We start from the raw sequence: 25,493 nt of genomic DNA, 5'->3' as shown, positions 1-25,493 counted from the left end.
AATTTTTTTTCAAAATATACAATAGATTAAATAACGTTTGATATACAATATTGTCATAATTTTTTAGAAGCAACATATATAAACGTTACATTTATATATGTTACAATGTTTCTGTTTGTCTGTTGACACTCAAATTGATAATCAATAGGTTGATAATCTCCGATAATGGTTCTTGTTTATTTTACACAATGTTTAGAGAGTTTGGTTGTGTAACGGACTTTCTCCAACCTGTGCTGTCGAAATATTTGGTGAATCTGATAGTGCCTCTCCGTAGTCATCTTCGTCATCTGAAAGAAAAAATAACTTCATCCGGATTTTTGCGTGTCTGTGGCTTGCTGGCGCAATTTCCTTTACAGGTTTACAGTAACTGTTTTGTAATTCTGTTGTATTTATTATTATTTGGTTGAATCTTAAACATTTGGACTCTGAAATAAATACATTCCACCTCGACTTTCGAATTTCTCACGGAAGTGATTCACCTTAAGTTGAGAAATAACTATCTTATACCGGTAAATTTCTCACAATCAGGCTGTATGGGAAACACCACCCTCGGGACTGTTGCTCACGCATGTCTGTCTATGACTGGGACGTCCCGCTAGGGGGCGACAGCGTACCGACTTATTTGAATAAAACCGTTTTCAGCATTGCGAGGAAAATTAGATTTATATGACACAATGCTTGTTGTGGACTACCCACATTGATCTTTTGCCTGGGTTGTTTTATTTTAAAATCACCCCTATAGTGGCGGAAGTAACACCATTCTTGTGTTACTGATTATGTACTACATGACAAAGGACAGCAGTTATAGCACTGTTGCTGGCCGTTCTAAACGTCAGTGGAGTTTATTTTACATTTTTTAAGTAACTAAACGCTTGGCGTTTCGAATAACAAACAGCTATGGGCGCGAATTGGTTATAACCAAATCCAACGGTAGATCGCTATCGCTTTCCCTTTTTTAACACACCCAGGAAGGAAGGTGGATTGAGCAACGTGACGCAGAGGTCGGGCGTCGCTCCTCCACCAGGAGCAGCGAGCCACTCTCCCCTCGCTGGCCGACCAGAGGGAGCAACGCACGGATAGCAGCGGAAGCTAAGCGGCGTGATTTACAAGAAGTAGCCCGTGTCATGTTTACAACCGATGGCGATCTGTTGTCGTTGAAGCGAGAATGCCCAGGCGCCACGGGAGAAATAACTTGGGATTGATGTTGGATTTACAATAGAGGCAGGTTTCTCTTATTGTGCAGTGTGTGTATATATGCATGTGTGTGTGTGCGAGAGAGTGTGTGTGGCGCAGGAGAAAAGGATGAGTGGAGAGCACCCGCGGCCAGATTCGGTCGTCTGGTTACGATTGAAAAGCTTGATTTTTGTGTGGCTTGAAACAAGCCACCTTTTCTTGGAGTGAGGACTTTAGTAAGGCGGTGCTGTGGCGCGCGGTACCAAGATGCTTCCCACGCAAAGGAATCGATGAAAACTCCCAATGAAAACAAGGAGGAGGGGTAGGGCTGCAACACTATGGAGGACAAGGAGAACAGTCTGAAAACGGCCAGGTTGTGGAGGGATGCGGCTATCCGATCGAGGAAGCTGCGAAGCAACCTGCGCCAACTCACCCTCTGCTCTACCGACGACCAAAAGATTATATTGCCCGATGATATTGGAGAGATCGAGGTGCTCAATCTGGGAAACAACTCGCTGCAGGAGCTGCCGGATGGTCTGGGATCCACCCTTAACAACCTGCGTATCCTCATCCTCCGCAGAAACAAGTTTACCTCCGTTCCTTCTGTCGTTTTTGAGCTCGGGCAGCTCGTGGAACTGGATATGAGTCACAACTGCCTGCGGAGCCTGTCGGAGGACATCGGCCAGTTGAAACGGTTACAAAAGCTATGCATCAGTCACAACAAGATTCAGTACCTGCCATCGCAAATCGGGGCGCTTGAGGGGTTGGAGGAGCTCGACGTGAGTTTCAATGACATTCGTGATGTGCCCCGGTCGTTCATGCAGCTCAACAAGCTACACACGCTGGATGCTGATCACAACAAGCTCAACCAGTTCCCCTCTGAGATCCTTGCCCTGCGGGACCTGGAGGAACTCGACTGCTCCGGGAATAAATTTGAGACACTGCCAGGAGACATCACAAAGCTGCAAAAGTCTATTAAAATATTTTGGCTGAGTAGTCTTCACATTTCAAGGTTACCCGACACTTTCTGTCAGCTGCACAATCTGGAGAGCCTCATGCTGGACAGTAACATCCTCACTGCACTGCCTGCCTCTTTCGGTAACCTCCAGAGACTGAAGATGCTGAACCTATCCTCAAACGACTTTGAGAACTTCCCCAGTGTCATTTTGAATATCACGGGATTAGAGGAGCTGTACCTCAGCAGAAACAAACTGACGTCGGTCCCCGAGGAGATTGGGAAACTTTTGAAGCTGGCCAACCTGTGGCTGGACAACAACAACATCACGTACCTGCCGGATTCCATCGTGGACCTGGAGAACCTGGAAGAGCTGGTGTTGCAGGGTAACCAAATAGCCATACTGCCGGACAACTTCGGGAAGCTCGCCAAGGTCAACATCTGGAAGGTGAAGGACAACCCGCTCATCCAGCCGCCCTACGAGGTGTGCATGAAGGGGATCCCCTACATCGCGGCCTACCAGAAGGAGCTCGCCCACTCCCAGCTGGCCATCAAGCCCAGGCTGAAGCTTGTGTTGATGGGAAGGACTAACAGTGGGAAGACGCTGCTCAGGCAGAGTGTGGTTGACCAACACAGGGACACGGCCGGCTCCCCAGGGAAGAAGGGGATCGAGGTGACCAACTGGGTCGCGGACGCCGAGCGCAGCCTCACGTTCTTGGTGTACAACTTGTCAGGGAAGCCAAACTACGACCTCATCAAACCCTTTTTCCTGTCGCCGGGCGCGCTGTACATCCTCGTCGTGAACCTCAAGGCGTATTCACCCAGGAACTTCTACGCGCACGTGGGGTATTACCTCCACCTGCTCACTGCCAAAGTACCCCACGCCGTGGTGTGTCTGGTGGGCACGCACGCCGACCTCTGCGGGGAAGCGGAGCTGGAGGGCAAGAGCCTGGACATCCACCGGCAGATCTCCCTGCAGGAGAAGGCGGACGTCCAGGCCCTGAGGAGCCTGTTCCTGCAGGTGGACCAAGGGCTGGAGCAGGGCTTCAACCTCCGCTCCTGCAGCCCCCACGTCCTTTTCTACGGCGTCTCGGACCGGAGCCTGCGGCGGAAGAAGACGCAGCTGCAGTACATGCTGAACCACCGGCTGCAGATCCTTTCGCCGGTGCTGTGCGTCAGCTGCACGGCGAGCCAGAGGAACGTTCAGAGGCTGCGGGAGAAGCTCATGGCGGTGGCGGAGCACCGGGAGATCTTCCCCAACCTCCACCGCGTGCTGCCCATGTCCTGGCAGATGCTGGAGGAGTTGCACTTTAAGCCCACCGACCTCTGGCTGTCGTGGTGGGACTCTGCCCGCCTGGGGCTGCAGGCGGGGCTGACGGAGGACCGGCTGCAGAGCGCCCTGTCCTACCTCCACGAGAGCGGCAAGCTGCTCTACTTCGAGGACAGCCCGACGCTGAAGGAGTACGTGTTCCACAACCTGCCGCGCTTCATCGCCATCCTCAACGTCTTCTTCCAGCGGGACCAGTCCACGCTGCTGGACCGGCTGCTGTCGGAGGGGGAGCGGGGGGACAAGGGCCGGGTGAGCCTGGTCATGGAGGGGGAGAAGGGCGAGCGGCTGAAGGTGACCCACCTGCAGCACCACCTCGAGGGCTTCCTGCAGCACGGCCTGCTGCCCTCCAACGTCATCCGGCTGCTGCTGCGGCCGCTCATCCAGACGCAGCAGGACCTCCACCTGATCATGGAGCTGCTGGAGAAGATGGGCATGTGCTACTGCATCAACAAGCCCCGGAGCAAGCCCCTGAACGGGGCCACGGCGTGGTATAAGTTCCCCAGCTACGTCAGCGACGAGGTGCCCCGCGCAGAGGCCTGGATGGGCGGCCGCAGCAAGGAGGAGCAGTGTCCGCCGTTCTCGGTGGAGCAGCTGCACATCGAGTACAGCTTCCCGTTCGTCTTCCCGCCGGGCTTGTTCACGCGCTTCAGCGTGCAGATCAACGGCCACGTGGTGCAGCGGTCGGACGGCCGCAACCAGATCTTCGCCCATCGCGGCAAGGTGCCCGTGGTGATCAGCCACCGGCCGGCCCGGGCGGGGCCGCAGGCAGGGACGCTGTCCATCGCGAGCCACGCGTCGCTGCCCAACATCTGGACGGCGTGGCAGGCCGTGACGCCCCTGGTGGAGGAGCTGAACGTCCTGCTCCAGGAGTGGCCGGGCCTCCTCTACTCGGTGCATATCCTGTGTTCCAAGTGCCTCAAGAATGGGTCGGCCAGCCCGCACCGCTTTCCAGGTAATGGACTTTGAGATGTTACTTAAATGTTTTACCTGTCTTAAGCTTGTTCATGATAACCAAACTCTTTTCTAATGGACGATTACATTAAATAACTTGAATACATTGTATATACATGTATATTACGTTATAATATTCATGCTCATGACCATGCATGATTACTATCATGTATTCACAATTTCTCACCATCACCTTTGGATTTCTTTACCATTTAAGTGTACGGCAAATTTGGCCCATGACATTTCACAGCATAGTCTTACATTTGGAATTCAACTCAATTCGAAGCAATACAAGTCCTGATGTCAGAGGAAGCTGTGTGTATTTCCTATTGGATGGAAACAGCGGTGGGAGGGATATATGACAGCAGAATATAGACAAACAACATTGACTGTTTTTGAGATATGTTTAAGAGATTAAGGCCACAGTGGATCAGACAGGTGCTAACTAGTCAGTATGAATCATAGTTTCGGCTCTGCAGTATAGCTCAATCTGTCAACATTGCATGACGTGATTATAATGATATTTCCTGCATTGTTTTATGCAAATGGTACACATTGCATTTGCAATGGTAGAAACACATTGTTGTGTTTATTCATTACATTGTTTCAAATATGCCTTGCTGTATTAACAAACAACCCTAACAAATCAAAGGTCTACTCAAAACATGGATACTAGCAAACACAGTTAGATTGGTGTTACTTTTTCATTTATATTTCATGGACTTTAATGCATTTATGGCCAGGACAGTGAAGAGAAAGTGAGACAGGACAGTGAAGAGCGAGGGAGACAGGACAGTGAAGATTGACAGGACAGGGAAGGGTGACATGACAGTGAAGAGAAAGGACAGTGAAGAGAAAGTGAGACAGGACAGTGAAGAGTGACAGGACAGTGAAGAGAGAGTGTGACAGTACAGTGAAGGGTGACAGGATAGTGAAAAGAGTGAGACAGGGAAGTAAAGCGTGACAGGTCAGTGAAGAGGGAGTGAGACAGGACAGTGAAGGGTGACTTGACAGTGAAGAGAGTGAGACAGGACAGTGAAGGGTGACAGGACAGTGAAGAGAGAGTGAGTCAGGACAGTGAAGCGAGACAGGACAGTGAAGAGGGAGTGAGACAGGACAGTGAAGGGTGACAGGATAGTGAAGAGAGTGAGACAGGACAGTGAAGGGTGACAGGGATAGTGAAGAGAGAGTGAGTCAGGACAGTGAAGAGAGAGTGAGTCAGGACAGTGAAGAACGTCAGGAAAGTAGGTGGACAGGGAGAAGAAAGGCTAATAGCAGATTGGATTTGAACCTTTGTGAGGGTTTTTGAATCAAGCCTTATCAATCTTCTGGAATAATATGGTGTTTTCGTAAAAGACTCACACTGTTGAGCTGTTAGCCCTTGTTAAAGATGGTTTGGTCCAAGTAAAATTTGTTTGTTTTGGCAATATCACACTCTCTTAAGCCTTTCAGGATGTAGTGTGAGTCCACATTTCTGATATTCTCACATTTGATTACACTCTGTATCTGGCTCTGCTTTGTTTAACAGCCCTACCTCTCACATCTTCTCTCTCTCTCTCTCTCTCTCTCTCTCTCTCTCTCTCTCTCTCTCTCTCTCTCTCTCTCTCTCTCTCTCTCTCTCTCTCATTCCCCTTTCTCTCTCTCTCTCTCTCTCTCTCTCTCTCTCATTCCCCTTTCTCTCTCTCTCTCTCTCTCTCTCTCTCATTCCCCTTTCTCTCTGTCTCTCTCTCTCTCTCTCTCTCATTCCCCTTTCTCTCTCTCTGTCTCATTCCCTCTATCTCATCCCCCCCTCTCTCTCTCATTCCCCCTTTCTTTCACTCTCTGTCTCTCTCTCTCATTCCCCCTCCCTCCCTCCCTCCCGCCTGCCCGGGTCTTGGAAGGGCTCTAGGAGTCCTGGAGGATTAGTTCATGTCTACGGTACTGCTGCTGGTCTGCATCATTACACTCTAGACGGCGGCGGTGGCTTTTATGAACAATGTCTTAGCCGGGCGTAGCTCTGGAGCTTCTCACAAAGCCAGCTGGCTCAGTCTCCGGCGCACTAGTCCCTGACACGGACCAGCGATCATGCTAATACATGGTAATAACACAGAGCTTTAGGGACTGGGATCTGATGGAGAGGGAGGGTGGGTGGGGGCAGTGAGGGGAAGGAGATGGTTGCCATAGGTGTTGTTTCACGGCCACCAGGAGCACACAAAGAGCACTTTTGTAATTGTCTAAAGCGCTTCATTATTGATGAGGTTAAATTGAATGCAAATCAGCCGCAGGACCCAGGCACTGCCGCTGACTTGGGCCCATCTGTCGAAACGGGTTGTCTCGTAGATGCGGTCGTAACGATGACACTATATGTGTCTGGCACACTCTTGGTCCTAGTCGGCAGTAGCTTAGGAGGTAGAGCGGGTTGGCTGGTTACCGCAAGGTTGCTAGTTCGATCCCTGGAGTGTAGAGGTGTCCCTGAGCAAGGCGCCTAACCTTAACTGCTTCCGGCTGTCACCTTGCATGGCTGACACTGCCGTCGGTGTGTGAATGTGTGCATGAATTGGTGACTGTTAGGCAATAGTGTAAAGCGGTTGGGGTAAAAGCGCTATATAAATGCACTCCTTCCATTTACCATAGTCTTAATGAGGAATGAGGAAAACAGACATCTTTAAAGCCTAAATGCTACATACAAAATATCATGGTTGGATGTAAATAATTTGATCTCATTTTTATTATAGATGATCAGAATTTCATAACTTCACCAAACGTGTCTGCAGAATAGAAACGCTTTGTTTAACAAAAGAAGGGATCCAAAACAACATTTTAAAGAATTTGTCACACATAAGAACAACAGCATAAGGATTATGCTGTTGGATTAAGGATCTAATGTGTGATTTAAATAACTACACTTACATAATCATCTCAGTGTAGGGCACCACATTAAAAGCAAGTTAAAGGTTGTTTCAACAGAACACAAGTACCAAACATTCATACTCTCAGATCCCCCGACCACACCACATTAACAACACATATTTTTATTTTAAACATTATGACGGCGCTACGGCCCCTATAGGGCTCCTCTGTCCTTTTATGGAGATGATATTCTTGGCTGCGGCAGTATCAGCTGCTGCAGCCTCCACCCAGCACCCTGTGGAACACTGGGCCTCCTTCGGTTCGGACGGCTACCGCGGCGACACCTCGACCGCCAGAGAACACCGGCCCGGTTTCCCTCATTCCCCAAATAGTTGTGCTGTAATGGTGCAGGACCACAGGACCACATGATGGATAGGACTGCACTTATCTTTGGTGCTGGGGGAGTTGTTTTCGTTTTAGGTGCACCTGTGTCGTTTTTTCCATTGAGAGACAGACTTTCACCTTGCTTTCATGTAGCCATGAGTGTTTTTCTTTTCTTTTTTTTTTGTTCGACTTGCCCAGAGGTTTGTGTTTTTTTTTTTTATGGGCTTTTAAGTTCAGAGACATTCCGTTGAAAGAGGATTCGCCCTCCAGTTTAAAACAGCCATCCAAACAAACATCTGTGTTGTGTTCATGATCTATAATAATAGTAAAGCACCACTCACTAAAGTCGTCTGTTTATATTATAGAAACAAATGTTAAGGTTTAGAATGCTGCATGGTTATGCAACACACTTCTCACATCATTCACTTAAAAGTCTTGAAATGATCCTATTGAAGCAATGTTGGATAAACGTCTGCATTGCTACTTGTCGTCTATATCTTGAATGATGAGGTGGAACAGCGACGCAGATCAAGACATCTGAGGTGAAGGTTGTCTGGACCGCTAATCGCCAACAACTGGCAGGTGGCCCATGGCTTCCTGTCGGAACTATCTTGTCTGACCAGCAGAATCCTCTCAACGTCAATATATCACTCCCATTGAAACGGCCCTGGTCATATCTGCTTTTCCTGTTTGGTCTCTAGAATGTTCTCTGGCATTCGATGACATCCTGTGTGTTTCCAAATTCTGTGTACTGTCGACAGTTCAGTTGCAGGCCTTTTGTTGTGGGTTTGATATCTCAGGCTGAGATATGCACGGAATGTCTTTTTAAGAAAGACAATTCAACTGGTAAACTCCTTTTTCACTGGATGTTTAGTCTAGTGAGCTTTGGGATTTCCTTGAAGGGTTCATTCATTGTCGAAAGTTGATGCTTTCACATGAATGCAGCAAAGCCATTTCATGTATTTGTGTTAGGTCTTCAGTACTCTACCACTGTAGTTTACATTTGTGGCAGTGGGTTCCGCCATAACTGTACAAGTAAAATACAAGAGAAGAAGCAGTGAAGCAGACAGAGGCGGGTTTTCAAACACAGGTAAATCCTCCCACACGCCTCGGTTTCCCAACCCATGCAAAACTGATAGAGAGACTATGTTCAAGGACGAATACTGCTTCGCTTTAAGTGGATCTCTGGACTTGGCTGGTTGAGCACTTCTCCTGGCCTTATGTCAGTCCATTGGTAGAGCCAGGCATTAACGCTGCACAGGTTCAGTGGTTTGATTCCCACTGGGGCAACTCATGTTAAGAAATACATACCCTCATGGCTTTTGATGTCCAAATGGTTGGTATAGGTTTATTTATTTAGAGTAAAACTCTTTAATGGGCTACAGGGCTGCCCCATCACTGTACTCTCCTCCCCCCAATCTCCTGTCGGAATCCAGGCCCGCTTCATCCCTCTGTTCTGGTTTGCGTGGACAATAAAGCTCTTATCTGTCCTACATGTCAGCCGAATTGTACAGCAGATTTCCGATTCCATCAGTTCCCACTGGGGCCACCCGTGCCAACACATGCACTCCCAGTAATTAGGGCACTTTGGATGAAATGAATCCATCGATGGCATATAGAAGAACCCTGACACGGTGCAGCCTGCCATAACTGTTGCGGTGCACCGATCGGACCGGTGAACAAAAGACTGGACAGCAGCGATCTAGATTGGAGGGACACACTGTCTTAACACTGCTACTGTACATCAAACAATTAGCCGGCTAGTGCCCAGCTAACGTTCCACTGGCATGGTTTAAGAGCCTTTTTAATGGGAGCGGCGTTGACTCAATTATGGTAACCCAATAAGGCAGAGAGAGTGTTATCATGGAGGCTCTTCATGTACTCTGCAGCAACGCTGCCTGACAGGCAAGACAGGACAGGAGGACGGGTTGTAATGCTTCAGCTTCCTAGCCTGCGGGGCCTGTATTTCCTTCTCTCTCAGCCTAAGGGATACACTGATGTGGGATTTTTAATCAACATATCCTCAGTATGTTGTACACTAGAATGACATGGGTGAGATGGTGAGAAGAATCCCTAATGTATGTTGCTATGTTGGATAGCAACAAAATACATTGGGATAATACAAAAAAAAAACGCTGTAAGGAAAAGTAGTAAAGGTAGGGCTAAGTAAAACATAAAATCCGAAATTTGTGGTACTACTTAAGCAGTTAAAAATAAAAGCAACCACAGGTAGAAACAATCCCATCCATCTGGTGGACAGGGGGAGGTACCAGGTACCAGCGATATACACATAGACTCGCTTTCGTCTGGAAGTCCTTGAGGTTTTACTAAAACAAGATAATGTGCGGTTCTTCTCTGTCAAGAGGTTTCGACCAGCCAGTGATCGATTCCTTCCAGTGCCAAGCCTCCATTGGACGTGAAAGTGAACCACTTTCTCCCAGTCGTACCCGGCCCGACCCTCAGCCACTAGGCTACGCTGGCCATAATCTGTTGAGAGGATCTGTGTGGATTAGGCCGGGAGTTACAGGCCTCAGTGGATGACCAGCCCGCCCGGGCCAACCCAGGGGATTTTTATAACAAAACACTTTTATATTTTTCTGCCATGCGTGCGTTATTGTTAATTCATTTGAATTCATATTCATATGCCGTTTCCTTCTGCAACGCCAATTTTTATATGCTAGGATTGTCCTCACTTGTAGGTCGCTGCGGATAGAGGGGTCCGCTGAAGGTCACGTTGCTCACTGAGTGACGTATTCAGTGCATACGTGTACCTTGTTTGGTGACCGTTTTCATAGAGGATCTTTGTCTGCCCCTACTTCACATCACGCTACTGTCAAAACCGCTAATTGCTATTCACATCACCTCACTATTGTCACTATGACGATATATATATTGGACATACACTACATGCAGGTAGCTGAATGATGATCTCAACAGAGTTGACAACAATCTCAACTTCACAGGCAAGATATAGATCAGCATGCTACAGCAAAACCGTGGGGCAGAAGTCCTCCTTCAGAACATTTTGTGAACTTTTGCTCGTCCTAGTCTGTTGTTGTTGTTGCACGAATGCCAAGTCCTAAATGGAGAGTTCGTTGAGCTCTGTGACCGTCCAGAATGTGTTGGAGGTTTATTGTGAAGGTGTATGTGTAGACCAGACTACTGAGGACAGATATAGCAGCCCTGTCGGATCAAACCCGGCCTGAAGATCACATTTCAGTGCAGTATAACGGCTTCTGATGTAAGTTCAACTCAGTTCACCACAGAGCTAAGGTAGTGATTCTTACAGAATTGAAACTAAATACTAATAAAGTTTCTCAGAAGGACTTGAGAAAGGAAGGAATAACAAGAGGGAGACATAGGTTTATTGTAATTATGATTCAGGTTCTATTTGAGCTGCGCTTTTATTGTGGAAGACCGTCTAGCCTGACTCGGCTTACTCAGAAGGACGAGTTCAAGTTTTAAGTCTTAAGTGTCTCTTTTGTACTGAAGCGGCCATGCTCTGAATAGCTCGCTCATAGTTGGCTGACAGTTCTCTGACTGTTCTCGTAAGATTAAATTTGTTCGGGAACGACAGTGAGGTGAATGATTCAGCCACGCGTATAAGAGAACAACGTGAGGAGCCAGTTGGCTCATGTTGACTGTTGATCGAGCTTAAGCTCTTTATGAAGGGTTTTCATCGGCTTCACACGCATTTGACCACGGAACCTAAGACTGATACAGGCTGCCCCTATGGCTGTTCTTATTCAGACCTGTGACACACTTTGGTCTTCTCATACAATTTTCACACTGACCGGAACTAACTTTCAGCATATTCTTTTAAAATCAGGGGCTCACCAATGTAATGTTTGTTTGCCATACATTTGAATTAAAATATATCTGAGCCAGAATATTTACTATTATAAGCTTTTTTTATATACGTTTTGATTTTTGTCTTGTATTGTCTTTTACTTATTGTCATAAAGTATAAATGCATAAAACATGAGAAATATCCCCCTTTCTGTTGAGCGGCTGAATGATCAGGAATGTTGACCTTCCTGTACCAGTGAGGTTATGACCTCTGCAGCAGGCAGGTGATCATTCAGAGACGATGAATCCCGTTACATCACCGCTCTCTAAGTCAACTGCATTAGCCAAGTCATGTGACTCCTGCAGTAGGCTTTTAACCCAACGGTGATGTCATCACTGCCAGAGACCTGTAACTGCCCTGTCGTCATTTGGCTGAAAGGAGGTTAAGTGTTAGCATTTGACTAGCTTAGCTTAGATGAGGATAGTTTAGTTGGCTAACCAGATTGATAACAAAAACAAGAGTGGTAGTAGATGTTAAGTTGCATGTTATCTACTGCGCGTGCGCAGTTTGGTGGGCTGGCTGTTCTATCGGTGAATAATGGCGGCAGCCATGGTTGTGCATGTAATATGCTAACTTTTAGTAAACGTTTCAACTTGATCAACTGTCGTTGTGGTTATTGGATTATCTCGGTTAACATTGGTAGCAGAGGATGGCTGCTGCTGGGAATTACAAAGTTCCGCCACCGTTTGACGAGAAGACGTCATACGAAAGCTGGAAAAATGAGATCGCAATATGGAGACTCGTCACAGAACTGGATGAAAAGAAGCAAGCCTTGGCGGTTACCTTGTCGCTAAAGGGGAGAGCCAAGGCTAGTGCTCTGGAAATTGCTGCTGACGACTTAAATTCCGACACGGGAATGACTACACTTATGACTAAATTGGACTCATTGTTTTTGAAAGAAGAAAAGGACCGGCAGTACGAGGCTTACACCGAGTTCGATCGGATCGCTAGAGGAAGCGCTACTTCAATGGTGGATTACATCATCGAATTTGAACATCGCTACAACAAGCTCTGTAAATTTAAAATGGAGCTTCCGGATGCCGTGTTAGCCTTCAAGCTACTAGATACCGCGGGACTTAATGTGAAAGATAAGCAGCTGGCGCTAACAGCTTGCCCGAGCGTCTCTTTTGTTGACGTAAAATCAGCCTTGAAAAGAATTTTTGGCGATAACGTTACACCACAAGATGGCAGCAGTGCGCTGCGAATGAGCGAAGATGCTGCCTACTACACGCGATACACAGGCAGACGAGAGGGTAGGTCAAACTTGCAACCGTTACAAACGGTGTTTCAGGGCACAAACCCACTCGACAAACATGGGAGGAGAACAAGATGTGCAGTATGCCAGAGTACTTACCACTGGGCAAAGGATTGTCCAAACAAAAAGGAATATGTAAAACTGACAAAGGATGAGGGGATAAAAAATGATGTTGAAGAATGCAACATTACTTTGTTTTCCAACGTTTTGTCTGACACAGAAATCTTCATGGTGGAGGCTTTGGGATCAGCTGTGATTGACACAGCCTGTACTAGAACTGTGTGTGGGGAAAAATGGCTTGATGATTACATCAGTGAACTGCCACAGAGTGAGTTGCAAAAAGTTAGTGACAAACAGAGTGCAAGACCTTTCAGGTTTGGTGATGGGAAAGTGGTCCACTCCACGAGGAAAGTGATTATTCCAGTCAAGATAGGACAGACAAAATGCAAAATCGAAACAGAAGTTGTCCCTGCAGATATACCCATGCTTTTAAGCAAGACTTCGTTGAAAAGAGCAAGTGCAGTTTTGGACATTGCGCATGACAAAGCGACAATGTTTGAACAACCTGTTGAGCTTGAACAGACATCTTCAGGACATTATTGTGTGAACTTGAGAGATGATAGTGACGCAGAAGAAAGTGAGACCCAAAACGATGAGGATGAAGTTCTCGCTGTGACAGAAAACATGACAACAAAGGGGAAAAAGACAGTCCTGTTGAAACTGCATCGACAATTTGGACATGCTTCAGTTGAAAGACTACAAAAACTACTGGCCTGTGCAGGTAATAATGATGAGGAAAGCAACACCATACTCAAAGACATTGTAAAAAACTGTGAAACATGCATCAGGTACAGCAAACCAAAACGCAAACCAGTGGTGGGTTTGCCCATGGCCTCAACATACAATGAAACTATTGCTGTGGACTTGCATGAGCTTGAACCGGGAGTGTGGTATCTCCATGCTATTGATCACTTCACACGCTTCAGTGCGGGGAGTATTATCACCACGAAAAAACCCAGGGAGATAGTGAAGCACTTTATTCACTGCTGGATAAGTATCCATGGTCCTCCGCGCAGGTTACTCAGTGATAATGGAGGTGAATTCAACAACGAAGAAATTAGGGACATGGCTGAAAAATTTAACATTGAAGTGAAAACCACTGCAGCATACAGCCCATGGAGCAACGGCCTGCTGGAAAGGCATAATCAAACACTGACTGACATTTTGCTGAAGGTGAAGAAAGACAACCAATGTGATTGGAAGACGGCCCTGGATTGGGCCTTGATGGCAAAAAACTCGATGCACAATGTACATGGTTACAGCCCCTACCAACTAGTGTTTGGGCAGAACCCAAATCTGCCTTCAACCCTTACCGATAAGCCACCAGCTCTGGAAACAAGTTTGAATACTTGGGTAGCCCAACACATCACAACATTACATGCATCAAGAAGAGCGTTTACGGAAGCCGAATGCTCTGAGAGGATCCGAAGAGCCCTTCGCAAACAACTCCGGCCCAATGATGACAGATATGAAACGGGGGACAAAGTATACTATAAGAGAGTAGACTGTAACGAGTGGAAAGGTCCAGGCGTAGTCATCGGCCAAGATGGTGTGGTGATTTTTGTCAGACATGGGGGAACCTACATTCGAGTGCACCAGTCTAGGCTGAGAAAAGTGGATCACCCAGAGCTGGAAGAAAATACAAAGGGAGATCGAATAATTGTCAATGAAAAACTTACAATGACACCAGCAGTTGGACTCAATGATCATAACTATGACAGTGACGATGAATTACAGGAAGTGGAACCGACAAATGATGAACACCTTGATGCTGAGGATAACACTGAACCCTCTCATGCATCAGTACAGCCTGGAGGAGGTGATCTCGATCAACCTGTCACGTCGCAGATAAACTCAACCGCGACTTGTGAAGGCCTGAGGCTGAAAGCTGGACAGTTGGTTCAATACACAGACAATGAAAGTGGCCAAACCCACACTGGAAAAATTCTCAGCCGGGCAGGAAAGGCCACTGGAAAACACAAAAACTGTTATAATGTGCAGTACAGTGAGCCCGAGGAAACTGATGGCACAACAAGGTCAGTTGACTTAGGACAAATTAAAGATCTTCAAGTTATTCTGCCTGAGCATGCCAAGGTATGTACTGACTACAATCAGGATGACATACTGATAGTGGATGATGATGCCTTCATACCTGCCAAACACATTGAACTCAGCAACTGGAAAAAGAATGATGTATTTGAAGAGGTAAAAGATGAGGGTCAGAAATGCATCTCAACAAGGTGGGTGTGCACACTCAAGGAAACACCTGATGGCATTGTACCTAAAGCCAGACTAGTTGCGAGAGGCTTTGAAGAAAGAAACACACAAGACCTTCCCAAAGACTCGCCTACATGTGCTTCAGAATCTCTAAAGATGATCGTGGCTGTCATATGTCAAAATAAATGGCAGCTGAACTCCATGGACATTAAAGCAGCCTTTTTACAAGGTAAAGAGTTAACCCGAAATGTCTACATTCGCCCACCCCAAGAAGCACAGTGCAAAGGAACTGTATGGAAGTTGAAAAAGTGTGTTTATGGCCTTATAGATGCTTCTTTGTACTGGTACAATAGAGTGAAAGACACTATGCAGCAGTTGGGAGCTACTGTGTCAAAAGTTGATCCAGCAGTATTCTACTGGCTGGATGATTCCTGTGCTGTAATGGGGATCCTTGCAGCTCATGTGGATGACTTTATCTGGGGTGGTTCACATGCGTTCTCCACAGCTGTCATCCCCCAATTGAAAGATGCTTTTCAAGTTGGACGTGAAGAACACCACAGCTTCAGCTACATTGGAATGCAGGTTCATTCCCTGAAGGATGAGATACAGGTACAACAAAGTACATACATAAAAAGTCTTCAACCTATTCATGTGGACCCCACCAGAGCAACACAGCGTGAGGCTCCTTTAACAGAAATCGAGCTTGACATGCTTAAATCAAAGATTGGCCAGATATTGTGGGTAGCAAGACAGAGCAGACCGGATGTAATGTGTGACATATCCATTTTGGCATCTAACACAAAGCATGCTACTGTCCAAACCCTGCACTGTGCAAACAAACTCATCAGAAAACTAAAATCAGAAGACGTGATCTTGAGGTTTCAGTACTTGGGACAAAACTGTTCCCTCAAACTAGTCGTGTTCAGTGATTCCTCAATGGGGAACCTTGCAGATGGAGGAACACAGGGTGGACATTTTATCATGCTTATGGGAGAAGATGGGAAGTTTTCACCAATATGCTGGCAGTCAAAACGCATCAGGAGAGTTGTACGGAGTACGTTAGCAGGAGAGACATTGGCGCTTGCAGATGGGATCGACAGTGGAGTTTTTCTAGCTACTATCTACTCGGAGCTTACCACTGGGGGTTGCACACACAGCAATTTGCCCATTGTGTGTGTAACGGATAACCATTCTCTTCTTGATGCTGTCAAGTCTACAAAGTGTGTCACAGAAAAGAGACTCCGCCTCGAAATCAGCAGTATTAAGGAGCTCATGCACTCTGGAGCTGTTCAGCAGATCATGTGGTTACCTACCAAGGAACAGCTTGCTAACTGCTTGACGAAGACAGGGACTTCTGCACTAAGTCTGCTGAGGGCCCTCAGCGAAGGTGTACTGCATCTTAAGGACTAAATGATCTTGACAATAGACTACAGTTAGTTTGGTCATTAAAACTGTCATTTAATCATACCTGTTTAGCTGTTGTAGGTTTAAAATATAACCTATGTTGATGTTCTATTTCTTGGACAGTGTTCTTAGTTTTAAAAAAAAAAAAAAAAAAAAAATGTCCTTCGTTATGAAAAATGTTCTTGGTTTTGAAAAAATGTTTTTCTTTAAAGAAAAAGGGGAGATTGTTAAGTTGCATGTTATCTACTGCGCGTGCGCAGTTTGGTGGGCTGGCTGTTCTATCGGTGAATAATGGCGGCAGCCATGGTTGTGCATGTAATATGCTAACTTTTAGTAAACGTTTCAACTTGATCAACTGTCGTTGTGGTTATTGGATTATCTCGGTTAACAGTAGAGAATACAGCTACAGTATGTGCTATACTGCATCCATTATTAGCATTGTTCTATACACATTTAGGTGATTTATTATTAAGGAGACACGCAAGTGATTTGAGATTGCCTGTTAAATGTAAGCTCATTGCACAACACATTTTAATAATGAACTGACACCAACAAAGAGAAACTGAGACAAATGCACTTGTGCATATGGACACATAAACTACTCAAAACTACATTTATTGAGCCGCTTATCCATATCCCATGACTTGGTCACGTCGGTGTTACATGCAATAATAATCACGTTCTGTACTAATCGACACTGTGTCGATCTTGTGATACACAAGATCTGAGCAGTGTAATACTAAAGGAATTTAGAAGGACTATCAGGATTAGCCCTCACCACACCATGGGTTATGATGGAATTGGACTCAGCTCTTTTTTTCCTTGTTATTATCCATATTTATATGGGGTTTATATGGACAACCTGCCATTTTTTACATGATTCAGGACAGTTTCAACAGACAGGAAAGGGGATTGAAAGAGGTTAAATCACATGAAAACATTCTGTATGTGAATGAGTCGTAGCACCCACAAGCTACTACTATTACTACTACTACTAGCTAGTATGCCTATAGTAATTGTTCACTGGAGAACATTGAAATTATTTGTGTAAGATGTTGGGGTCACAAGATATTCCGGATTTAATAACCCAAGCGTGGGTGTCGCAGGCTGCACTACAGTAGCACGACTTGTCTGAATAGAAGGGGAACCGTCACGCTCAGTCCTTTCCTAATACAAGAGCGTACCGCTTCATCCACGTGTGAAACATCAACTCAGTTTACGACCTCAATGTTCCGAATTGGACCAACAGAGAATGGAAATTCCCGAAAGATTAGGTCAACGGTCCGAACTTTTCTTACCGGAGTTTAATGCGTAGAGGGCAAAGCGTGCGGTCCGTATTTTAAAGACAAAGAGCCCACACCGCCCCCTGTAGGCACCACATGCTGTCAACAAGCGTGCCGCTAATCCTCCGGCTGAGCTGATGACCTTTATCACACAGCTGCTGCTCCCCGCCATTGGCCTCAGCCATTCATTCTCACTGCTCATTGTCTGCCAACGTACGCTACAATTAGCATGTGGCTAGCGGGTGGCGTAGCGGCCGCAAAGGTGTAATCATACATCTGCAGTCCAACAGCCACTGGTCTTTACTCCGGTGGGTGCGGTTAAGGAGTTGCCCTCCTGTGATTTAGAGCGTTGCCGGCCAGTGTCATCTGGTGATTTAAAACATGAGTTGTGGTGGCTGACCTCCTCAACACGCTCCCTAATTTTAGCACCCATTTGGAGGCCCTAAGAGGCCTAACCCCTACCTGCCCCCTGACGACTTGTATACGAACGCACTGTACATAGCTTTGAATATACGCGTCTCATACGTGTCTTAATGGTAGATATTAATAATAGATATCTGGATAATTAACAGGGTGCTGCTGAGACACAGCCACCCTACCCTGCGTAAACACAGTGCTAATTTGTCTAAAGGGTCACAAGGCAATTATTCATCCATAAAAGTCAATATGAGTATGGCACAAGCTTGGGTCGGCAGTTCGTTCCTCGGTATTCAGGCCACCGTATAACCCTGTTCCTCAGCTGAACTTGCAGGCCTTGTGGGAACCCGGAACCTGAGCTGCTCTAACTATTTCTATTCAGTGTGTGAAGCTCGAATGACCTGACCTGTGTTTGCGACGTCAAACTAAATGTCACTAACCGCCGTTGTACGTCTGGAGACTTGTTTGAAGGTTTGTGGTCGTGTTTGCTGTAGGTAGGACTGTAAATGCGAGTGCTGGCTAGAGAAGCACTTGAAAGTTCAGATGGGTTGTGTGTTTTCGCACTAGTTTGATCTCAAAAATGCATTTTGGCCCCTGTCTTTTGGATCGAAATAAATATCGCAGATCTTTTCAGAAAAAACATAAGGTAGTTATAATGTCAGTTTTCAGTTTGGCTGCTAAATGTCTCTATAGGGACTGCAGATGTTCCAGCTACAACTGTACTATCAATAGTCTAGGTAATGATAGACCATACAGAATGTCAACAAGAAAAAAACTATCAAAAAAGCTTTGACCATGTACTTGCACTGTCCATCTGACAGTTATAAGTCATGTTTTGACTTGGTTTAGTGAGTTCTACAGCTACAACCTTTTTTTGGCAACTCAAATTGACCTGGAATCACCAGTTCACACTCCAGGCCCTCAGTATTTTTCTGTTTTCTTTTCTTTCCAATTGGCAGGGACATGTACATCAATGCCAAAGTCCCTGTCCTGCATCTTTGAACAATCAACATTTGAGAAGATAATTCGGGACACAGTGTTGTTGATAAGAAGCAGGTCTCCATCGGCCATTGATCGTTGCCCTTGACTCAACTCAATGAGTAAATAAAAGCCATTACAAAATCCATCCAATAATCTAAATCCATCACCTTTGTGACATTAGAATCAGGGATTAAACAGCCGGATGGAAGAAACTATTTGGTGGGCTGTGTCTACTGGTAAGTCAGACTTCCTCTGTCCATCACCCATCTAATGCGGACACTACCGCTTGTGATGTCACAAAGTGGATCCATTATGAAATGGCTGCTAAATAACTGCTCATCAACCTCACACCTGGTGGTGAAGTAGGGACCCTTTAAACACATGATCCTACACACACGCACATACTGGTTCCTTCACGGCCTTGGCCCTCATGGTCAACCCAGTGTGTGACCCTTAGGACCGTCAGCTGGTCATTAGGGAGATACAGCCTTTTGTGTCCGCATGGCCATACCCTCCACCACAATCACACCCATTGTGCACACTGTCGCCCCACCCGGCCTCCGCAAGCCGGTCCCCAGCTGCCCCCGTTCCAAACGTCCACTCGAACCACTCGACCCAGCGGAACGCTGGATCTGACACCAAACACAGAAACCAAAATAGATGCCACTGATAGTTGATTTTTTGTCAAAGCTCGGAAAGGGAAACATGATACGGGATTCATTTGTTGTTGACGAAACCACACTCTCCCCCTGCGTCATGAGAGACTTTTTGCATGTCTTTTTGTGTTTTTGTTTTGATTGAGCTTGACGCCTGTCCTCAGGTCACAGCCAGAGCCCTACCCTGTTTGGGGAGAGACACTAGGAAGTTTATGTTTTGAGTATGGTTTGGACCACCATTGCAGTTGGCCCAATGTATATTCTGGGCAGATAATCACAAAAGGGGCTTAATGAATATTGGGATTTTCATGGGCTCTTGAAATCGCTTTGTCCAGTGTGGTAAGCTGACTGTGACCTAATATGGTATATCCTATTCTTGGCCCCAATTCGTGACCGGCCCGGTGTTCTGTAATTATGGCTGTGCTGTGTTTGATGAGCATAGGATTAGTAGGGTTAAACAATCCCTATTTGGTGTACCAGTCCTTTTTTTTCTTTATCTCAGAAGGCTATCAGTGAAGAAAAAGAAACTTGAAACCCTTTTGCAAACAATCAAAACAGAGTGACATCATCGCAGTCATTAATGGAAGGATAAACGGGAGAAGGAAATGACATCAATACCGCATCTCAATGTTTTGTCTGTCTGAATTCCTGTCACAATGGTTTTCTGGGTGGGGGGTTCGTGCTCAGGCATGTTCTCTGACGGTAGAGACCTTTCTCTTTCAGTGGAAGCTCTTAGTCTAAATAGATCCATTGTTTCCCAAGACAGACTCAGGGCAGTCCGTCTACCGGGGTGTATCTTATTGATTTTGGTGGTAACACAGAGACACTGGAGTGGTCTTAAAGGGGTTAGTACTGATCTGGTTTTAATGGGTGGAGATGGAAACTGGCTCCCTGGGGTGGATTCCTCACCAGAACTGGGTTGGATATATTTTGAGGCCCTACACGAAGGTGGTGTTGATTCAGTCTGGGTTTTTCAAAAGGTGGGACAGGAACCACAGGGGACGGAGTGGGTCATGGGATGGCCGCAATCCACGGTCTGTTTGTAATGTTAATGCATTCCCTTTTTTGACCTGGTATTAAGAATATACTAATGCGTGACAGGTCTCCCTCCTTGGACAAATGTACATCCACAGGGTCCTGGCAGTTAAAATGGGGTATTATGGATGAATGGACCAACTGTAGCACTCTCTATACAGAAGACCAGCCAAAAGATCACCCATGAATTATCTTTTATGCTTGAGATTCATCCAGGGAATATAAATGAGCACCAGACACATTGGTATTGGTAGAGTATGTGGTTTCCAAATGAGAGAACATTTAAACACATCCTGTGTTTCACTGCGCGTCTGCTTCAGTTGAGCAGTGAGAATTTGTATTGTATTTTAGTTGTATGCAAATTAATATTTTTGTAAATAACATAGCTCAAACTGGTTCACTAATCGTAGGTGTGAAATAAGATAATGAGTGATTAAGTTCGAATTCCGTCTGCGTCAGATGACGACAAAGCTTCCGACCGAGTCTGACTCCAGTGACTGTACAGTAACCACGACAACCGGCAAGGCTCACAATGCAAAGGGAGTAGGGAGAGGAAGAAGAATGGGGGGGAACCAAGTGTTTTGGAAACTATTTTGAACGGATTCTTCTGCTGTTGGTCGAAGGCCAACCTCCCATCGAGGGTTTCCTGGATACAGGAAAACATCTCTTCCTCCAAGCTGTCCAGAAGGAGACGTGGTTTCCTTTCATGGTAGCGTAGAAACTGTGCTCGGTCAGAACGACGTTAGCAGTGGAAAAGTTTGGAGTGGAAAAATCCCAGCCGCCAGAGATAATGAGGCCGGTCTCCCCGTCCACGTTACTACATCAGTACATTAGTAAACAGCGCAATATGTGAGTCGAATACATGTATCAGTTTATCAGTAAACAGTACAAGACAGGATTCAAATTCCAGGGAGAGGATGTGTGCAGTTCATTCACAGCTATAACTCGGCTTATATTTCAATTGTTGATTTGATATAATGTTGATTTTTTGATGGTAATTGTTATTTCTGATGCTCTAAAGCAGGGAATATGCAGAATTAATAAGTGACAAAAACATAAATCAGTCCTCAATCAAAAGTAAATTAGGAAATTTGAATTAAATCATTGATGTGGATTAACGAACTGTAATCGAGGGGGAATTTATTCTTTATCAATAGGAACGTCTCAAAATTCAATAAAAACTGTGTTATTGGCAAGGAAGAAAAGAGAAAAACTAAATTATATATGATTGATCATCATTGACCTTTCTACGTTTCTTTTACAAATCAAACACCCCTTCAAGTCTGGCTTTGAATTCATCTGACATAACATAAGCAAATAAATGCCACTTTAATTATTGTACAGTGGTTATCAATACTATGGGCATCATGTCTAAAGGATGTGTTTGCTGAAGGGAGCCACATGTTTTGTGTCTGTGTGATGTTTGCTACAGCTTGTAGTGATGGGAGCAGCAGATGATAAATTCAGGTTAATCTTGTAGTGGCGCAGAGCAGATTACACTGGCAATGGACCTGGTCTTTAGCACGCATTAAGCACACAAAGAGGAATTAAGGAGGAGTCAGACAGACCGAGGCAAAACAAATAAATACTTGATCCATGATCTTTGGTTTGAGAAACACCATAGATCCAAGCTTATGTACAGGCTCATAACAAGCATAACTGGAGATTATATGAAAAAATAACTACACAAATGCCTTTAAACTGGATCTTTTACACTCCTAGATATTCTTAGTATAGTGTTCCTTTCAGAATTTTTGTGATTATAAAAGTGCTTTTTACGCTTATGGGAATTATTTGCTAGAATATAAATCTGTATTAAGCCCCCTTAACGGATCTGATTTTTTTTTTTGTTGAGGAGAATGAATATAACTTCTTCACTGGCCCAGGAGGAAATAGTAAGGAAACACCTGTGCTGTTTTCCTCTGCACAGGAAGGCCTTGCATTATAGAATTTGTTAGGACAAAGCCGTAGAGCGCCATCTTCTGGGATTTGCTGTGTTGCGCAGTCTTTTCAATTCTCCACTGTAATATACTGGCCCCTACTGGGTGAACGGTGAACCACTTGCAAGCAAACCATGTCCTGTTTAAAATGTAATCATGCTTTATTAACATATCATTAGTATGCATGTATTTACATTATTATGCATATATGTTCATGCTATTAATGATACCCATCAACATTATTAAGGATGTATAATAACGTTCTTATTGACATTAAGGTCCTATTTCTCTATTCCTTTGTGCTTTCAGGTGAGCTTCTGAGTCAGCCACGCCCTGAGGGCCTCACAGAGATCATCTGCCCCAAGAGTGGCACGGAGCGGGTGGACGTGGCGCTGGTGTATCCCCCCACACCCACCGCCGTCAGCCCCTGCTGCAAATGACCCGCTGGATCGGAGCCGCAGCAGCCCGTCTACCACTGACTCACCGGCTGGCTGACTGGCTGACTGACTCCCCCCTTCCCTGCTTTATCTTATCTAAAGCTGCCTCTTGTCACTTTGTTGGATGGTTTTGACATTTTTTAAGTAGAGACCACCAGGTGTGAGGGGGATGAGTCTTGATGAGACGTTTGAAAATCGATCCGCTTGTGACATCACGAGTTGGGGTGTCCTCCTAATGGATGGACAGTCACAACTGGATCGATCTTTAAATAGCTTGTAAGTGTCACTAGAACCTTTTCTGTTCACACTTGTGCAAAAACAAGAGCGGTCAAACCAACAGTCCTTTCGGGTCCTACCCTGAACTGAACCAACAGCTGAACCACCAACATTTGTACCAACGGTATCTATCATCTGTATCTGCATATCACTACTTGGTGCAGCGTTCAATCGCTCATCAGAAACTCTTTTCCCTCATCATGACGCTGCTGAGCCACAGTATATCCATCCGCCTGGATCCATTTTTTCTGTTTGTACTTTCCTCTCATTCACCAAAGTGAAATGTTCCGCTCTCAAGGGTCCTCAGCATGTTCAGAACCACAGTATTGGGAGACCGTACGTCATTCACGTTCACACAATAGCCAAGAAGGAAAAGATGGTCTCTCGTCGGCTCAAGTAATAAAGTGTTGTTTGTGCACGCCTTTCTAACAATCATACAGTCTGGAGGGAGATTCCCAGGTAACGCCCCTCGCTCACACACGTAGGGCTCCAGGAGACGTCCTCCGACGCAACGCCCAGTGGGAACAATGAAGAAGACACCTTGGGAAAGAACCCATAATACCCAGGATCAGGCTCTCCGAGGCATGAACAGGAAGGAGTGCACCAGACTGTTGACCTAGTGACCATATTAGTAAGTTGGGTGGGACAACCCGAAATTCGTTCTAAATGCGACTGTGGGGAAAACTTTAAATATTGTACTGAGTTGAGTTGTCATGGTTTCCAAAGATTCAGGAAGGTTAGCCCCACCCTACTAACCAATATGTCTGCCATGTGAAGAATGTGTTGATGGGCATCAAATAATAGCAAAGTAAAATCACACAACCCTTGCCTTCGTGTTTTATCTGTCTGTCATCACCTTTAAATAAATACATTAACACTGAAGAATAATTATAAAAATGATGATCGGTGGCCTTAAGTATTTAGTAAATTCCTGGGAATAACTAATTTCGTAAAATACAAAATAGCATCTTAACTAGGATATTGTACCCATTGCATTTGTACACCACTTCTATAACATGGGGAAACCATTGAATTGTGTGCCAACAAAGTGTCTGTTATTTGTACCGAATAATAATGAGAATGTATTTAAAATGATTTTGTCAAAAAAAACTATTTAAGAACTCAGGCAATGGTTAAGATGATTAATGTTTAATTTGTGTAATTTTGTGAGTGCCGCGTCACAATTCTTAGATTAATGCACATTAAAGTGCAGAGTTACAAACATGCAACGGAACCGACAAACTCCTCTGAAAAAAGGTTTGATAGTTCGATTTTTTTATCTCAACTGTACACTTTTATCTAATCGAACGTGTCATATGGATAAGGTCTTATTTGGAAGCCAATGGGCTGACATGGCTATGCATGTGCACCTGAGTAAAATTACAAATACGGCATAGTTTTAATGTCTGTACAGCCCCCATTATGGAGAACAAATTGCCTACAGAATCTCTCATCCACTCATTTTGTTCATATTTATAATGCAATCATTGTGGCCCGAATCAGCAAGTCCACACAACTTTACAGCAAAACGTCACGAAGAGAAACCGCCTTGAGGCCAAAATGGAAATGTACATTTCAATGTCAAAATCAACCGATGCAATATTTTCACCATTTGTTTCATGACCAATCGTTGTCCACTGTTGCATATCTTATGTAACCGTCGCTAAGTGTACTCCTCTTCACCTGTCCAAAAAGACGATGAAATTGTATTTAAGCAAGAGATAATCCTGGTATGTAAAAAATATGTTTTCAAGGCTTTCCTCTGTAAGCCTTCATGACACTATTGTGGTCTTGTATAGCAAGGTTTAAATGCATCAGAGTACGTTTTTTCAGCTGTATAGAAAAAAAATACTGTCATTGGAGGGGGAGCACTGTTTTTCTGTTGTACATAATATCTTTATTTTTGTATGTTGACACACAATGCTTGGCCCTTATTTACAGTGCAATGTGGTGCATGGCTCACTGAGACAGTGGGAGAGTGCACAGACTGTTTTATATGTAGCCAACTAGGACATATCCCAATGCAATGTTGAATACCAAATATGAATAAACCAACTACA

General features: G+C 45.2%; 1 protein-coding gene across 1 annotated transcript; it reads left to right on the top strand.

Moving 5' to 3' along the window:
- The first annotated feature begins 1,073 nt into the window (after positions 1 to 1,073).
- On the top strand, positions 1,074 to 25,429 carry mfhas1 (multifunctional ROCO family signaling regulator 1). Its single transcript, XM_079734103.1, has 2 exons — positions 1,074 to 4,410; positions 23,030 to 25,429. The coding sequence occupies exons 1-2, from the start codon at positions 1,512 to 1,514 to the stop codon at positions 23,158 to 23,160; spliced, it is 3,030 nt and encodes a 1,009-aa protein (XP_079590229.1). The 5' UTR covers positions 1,074 to 1,511; the 3' UTR covers positions 23,161 to 25,429.
- The last annotated feature ends 64 nt before the right edge of the window (positions 25,430 to 25,493 follow it).

Source organism: Pollachius pollachius (assembly GCF_949987615.1).
Source record: "Pollachius pollachius genome assembly, chromosome: 4".
Lineage (NCBI taxonomy): Eukaryota > Metazoa > Chordata > Actinopteri > Gadiformes > Gadidae > Pollachius > Pollachius pollachius.
Note: the sequence above shows the minus strand (reverse complement) of the source record. Positions and strands in the feature narration are given on the sequence as shown.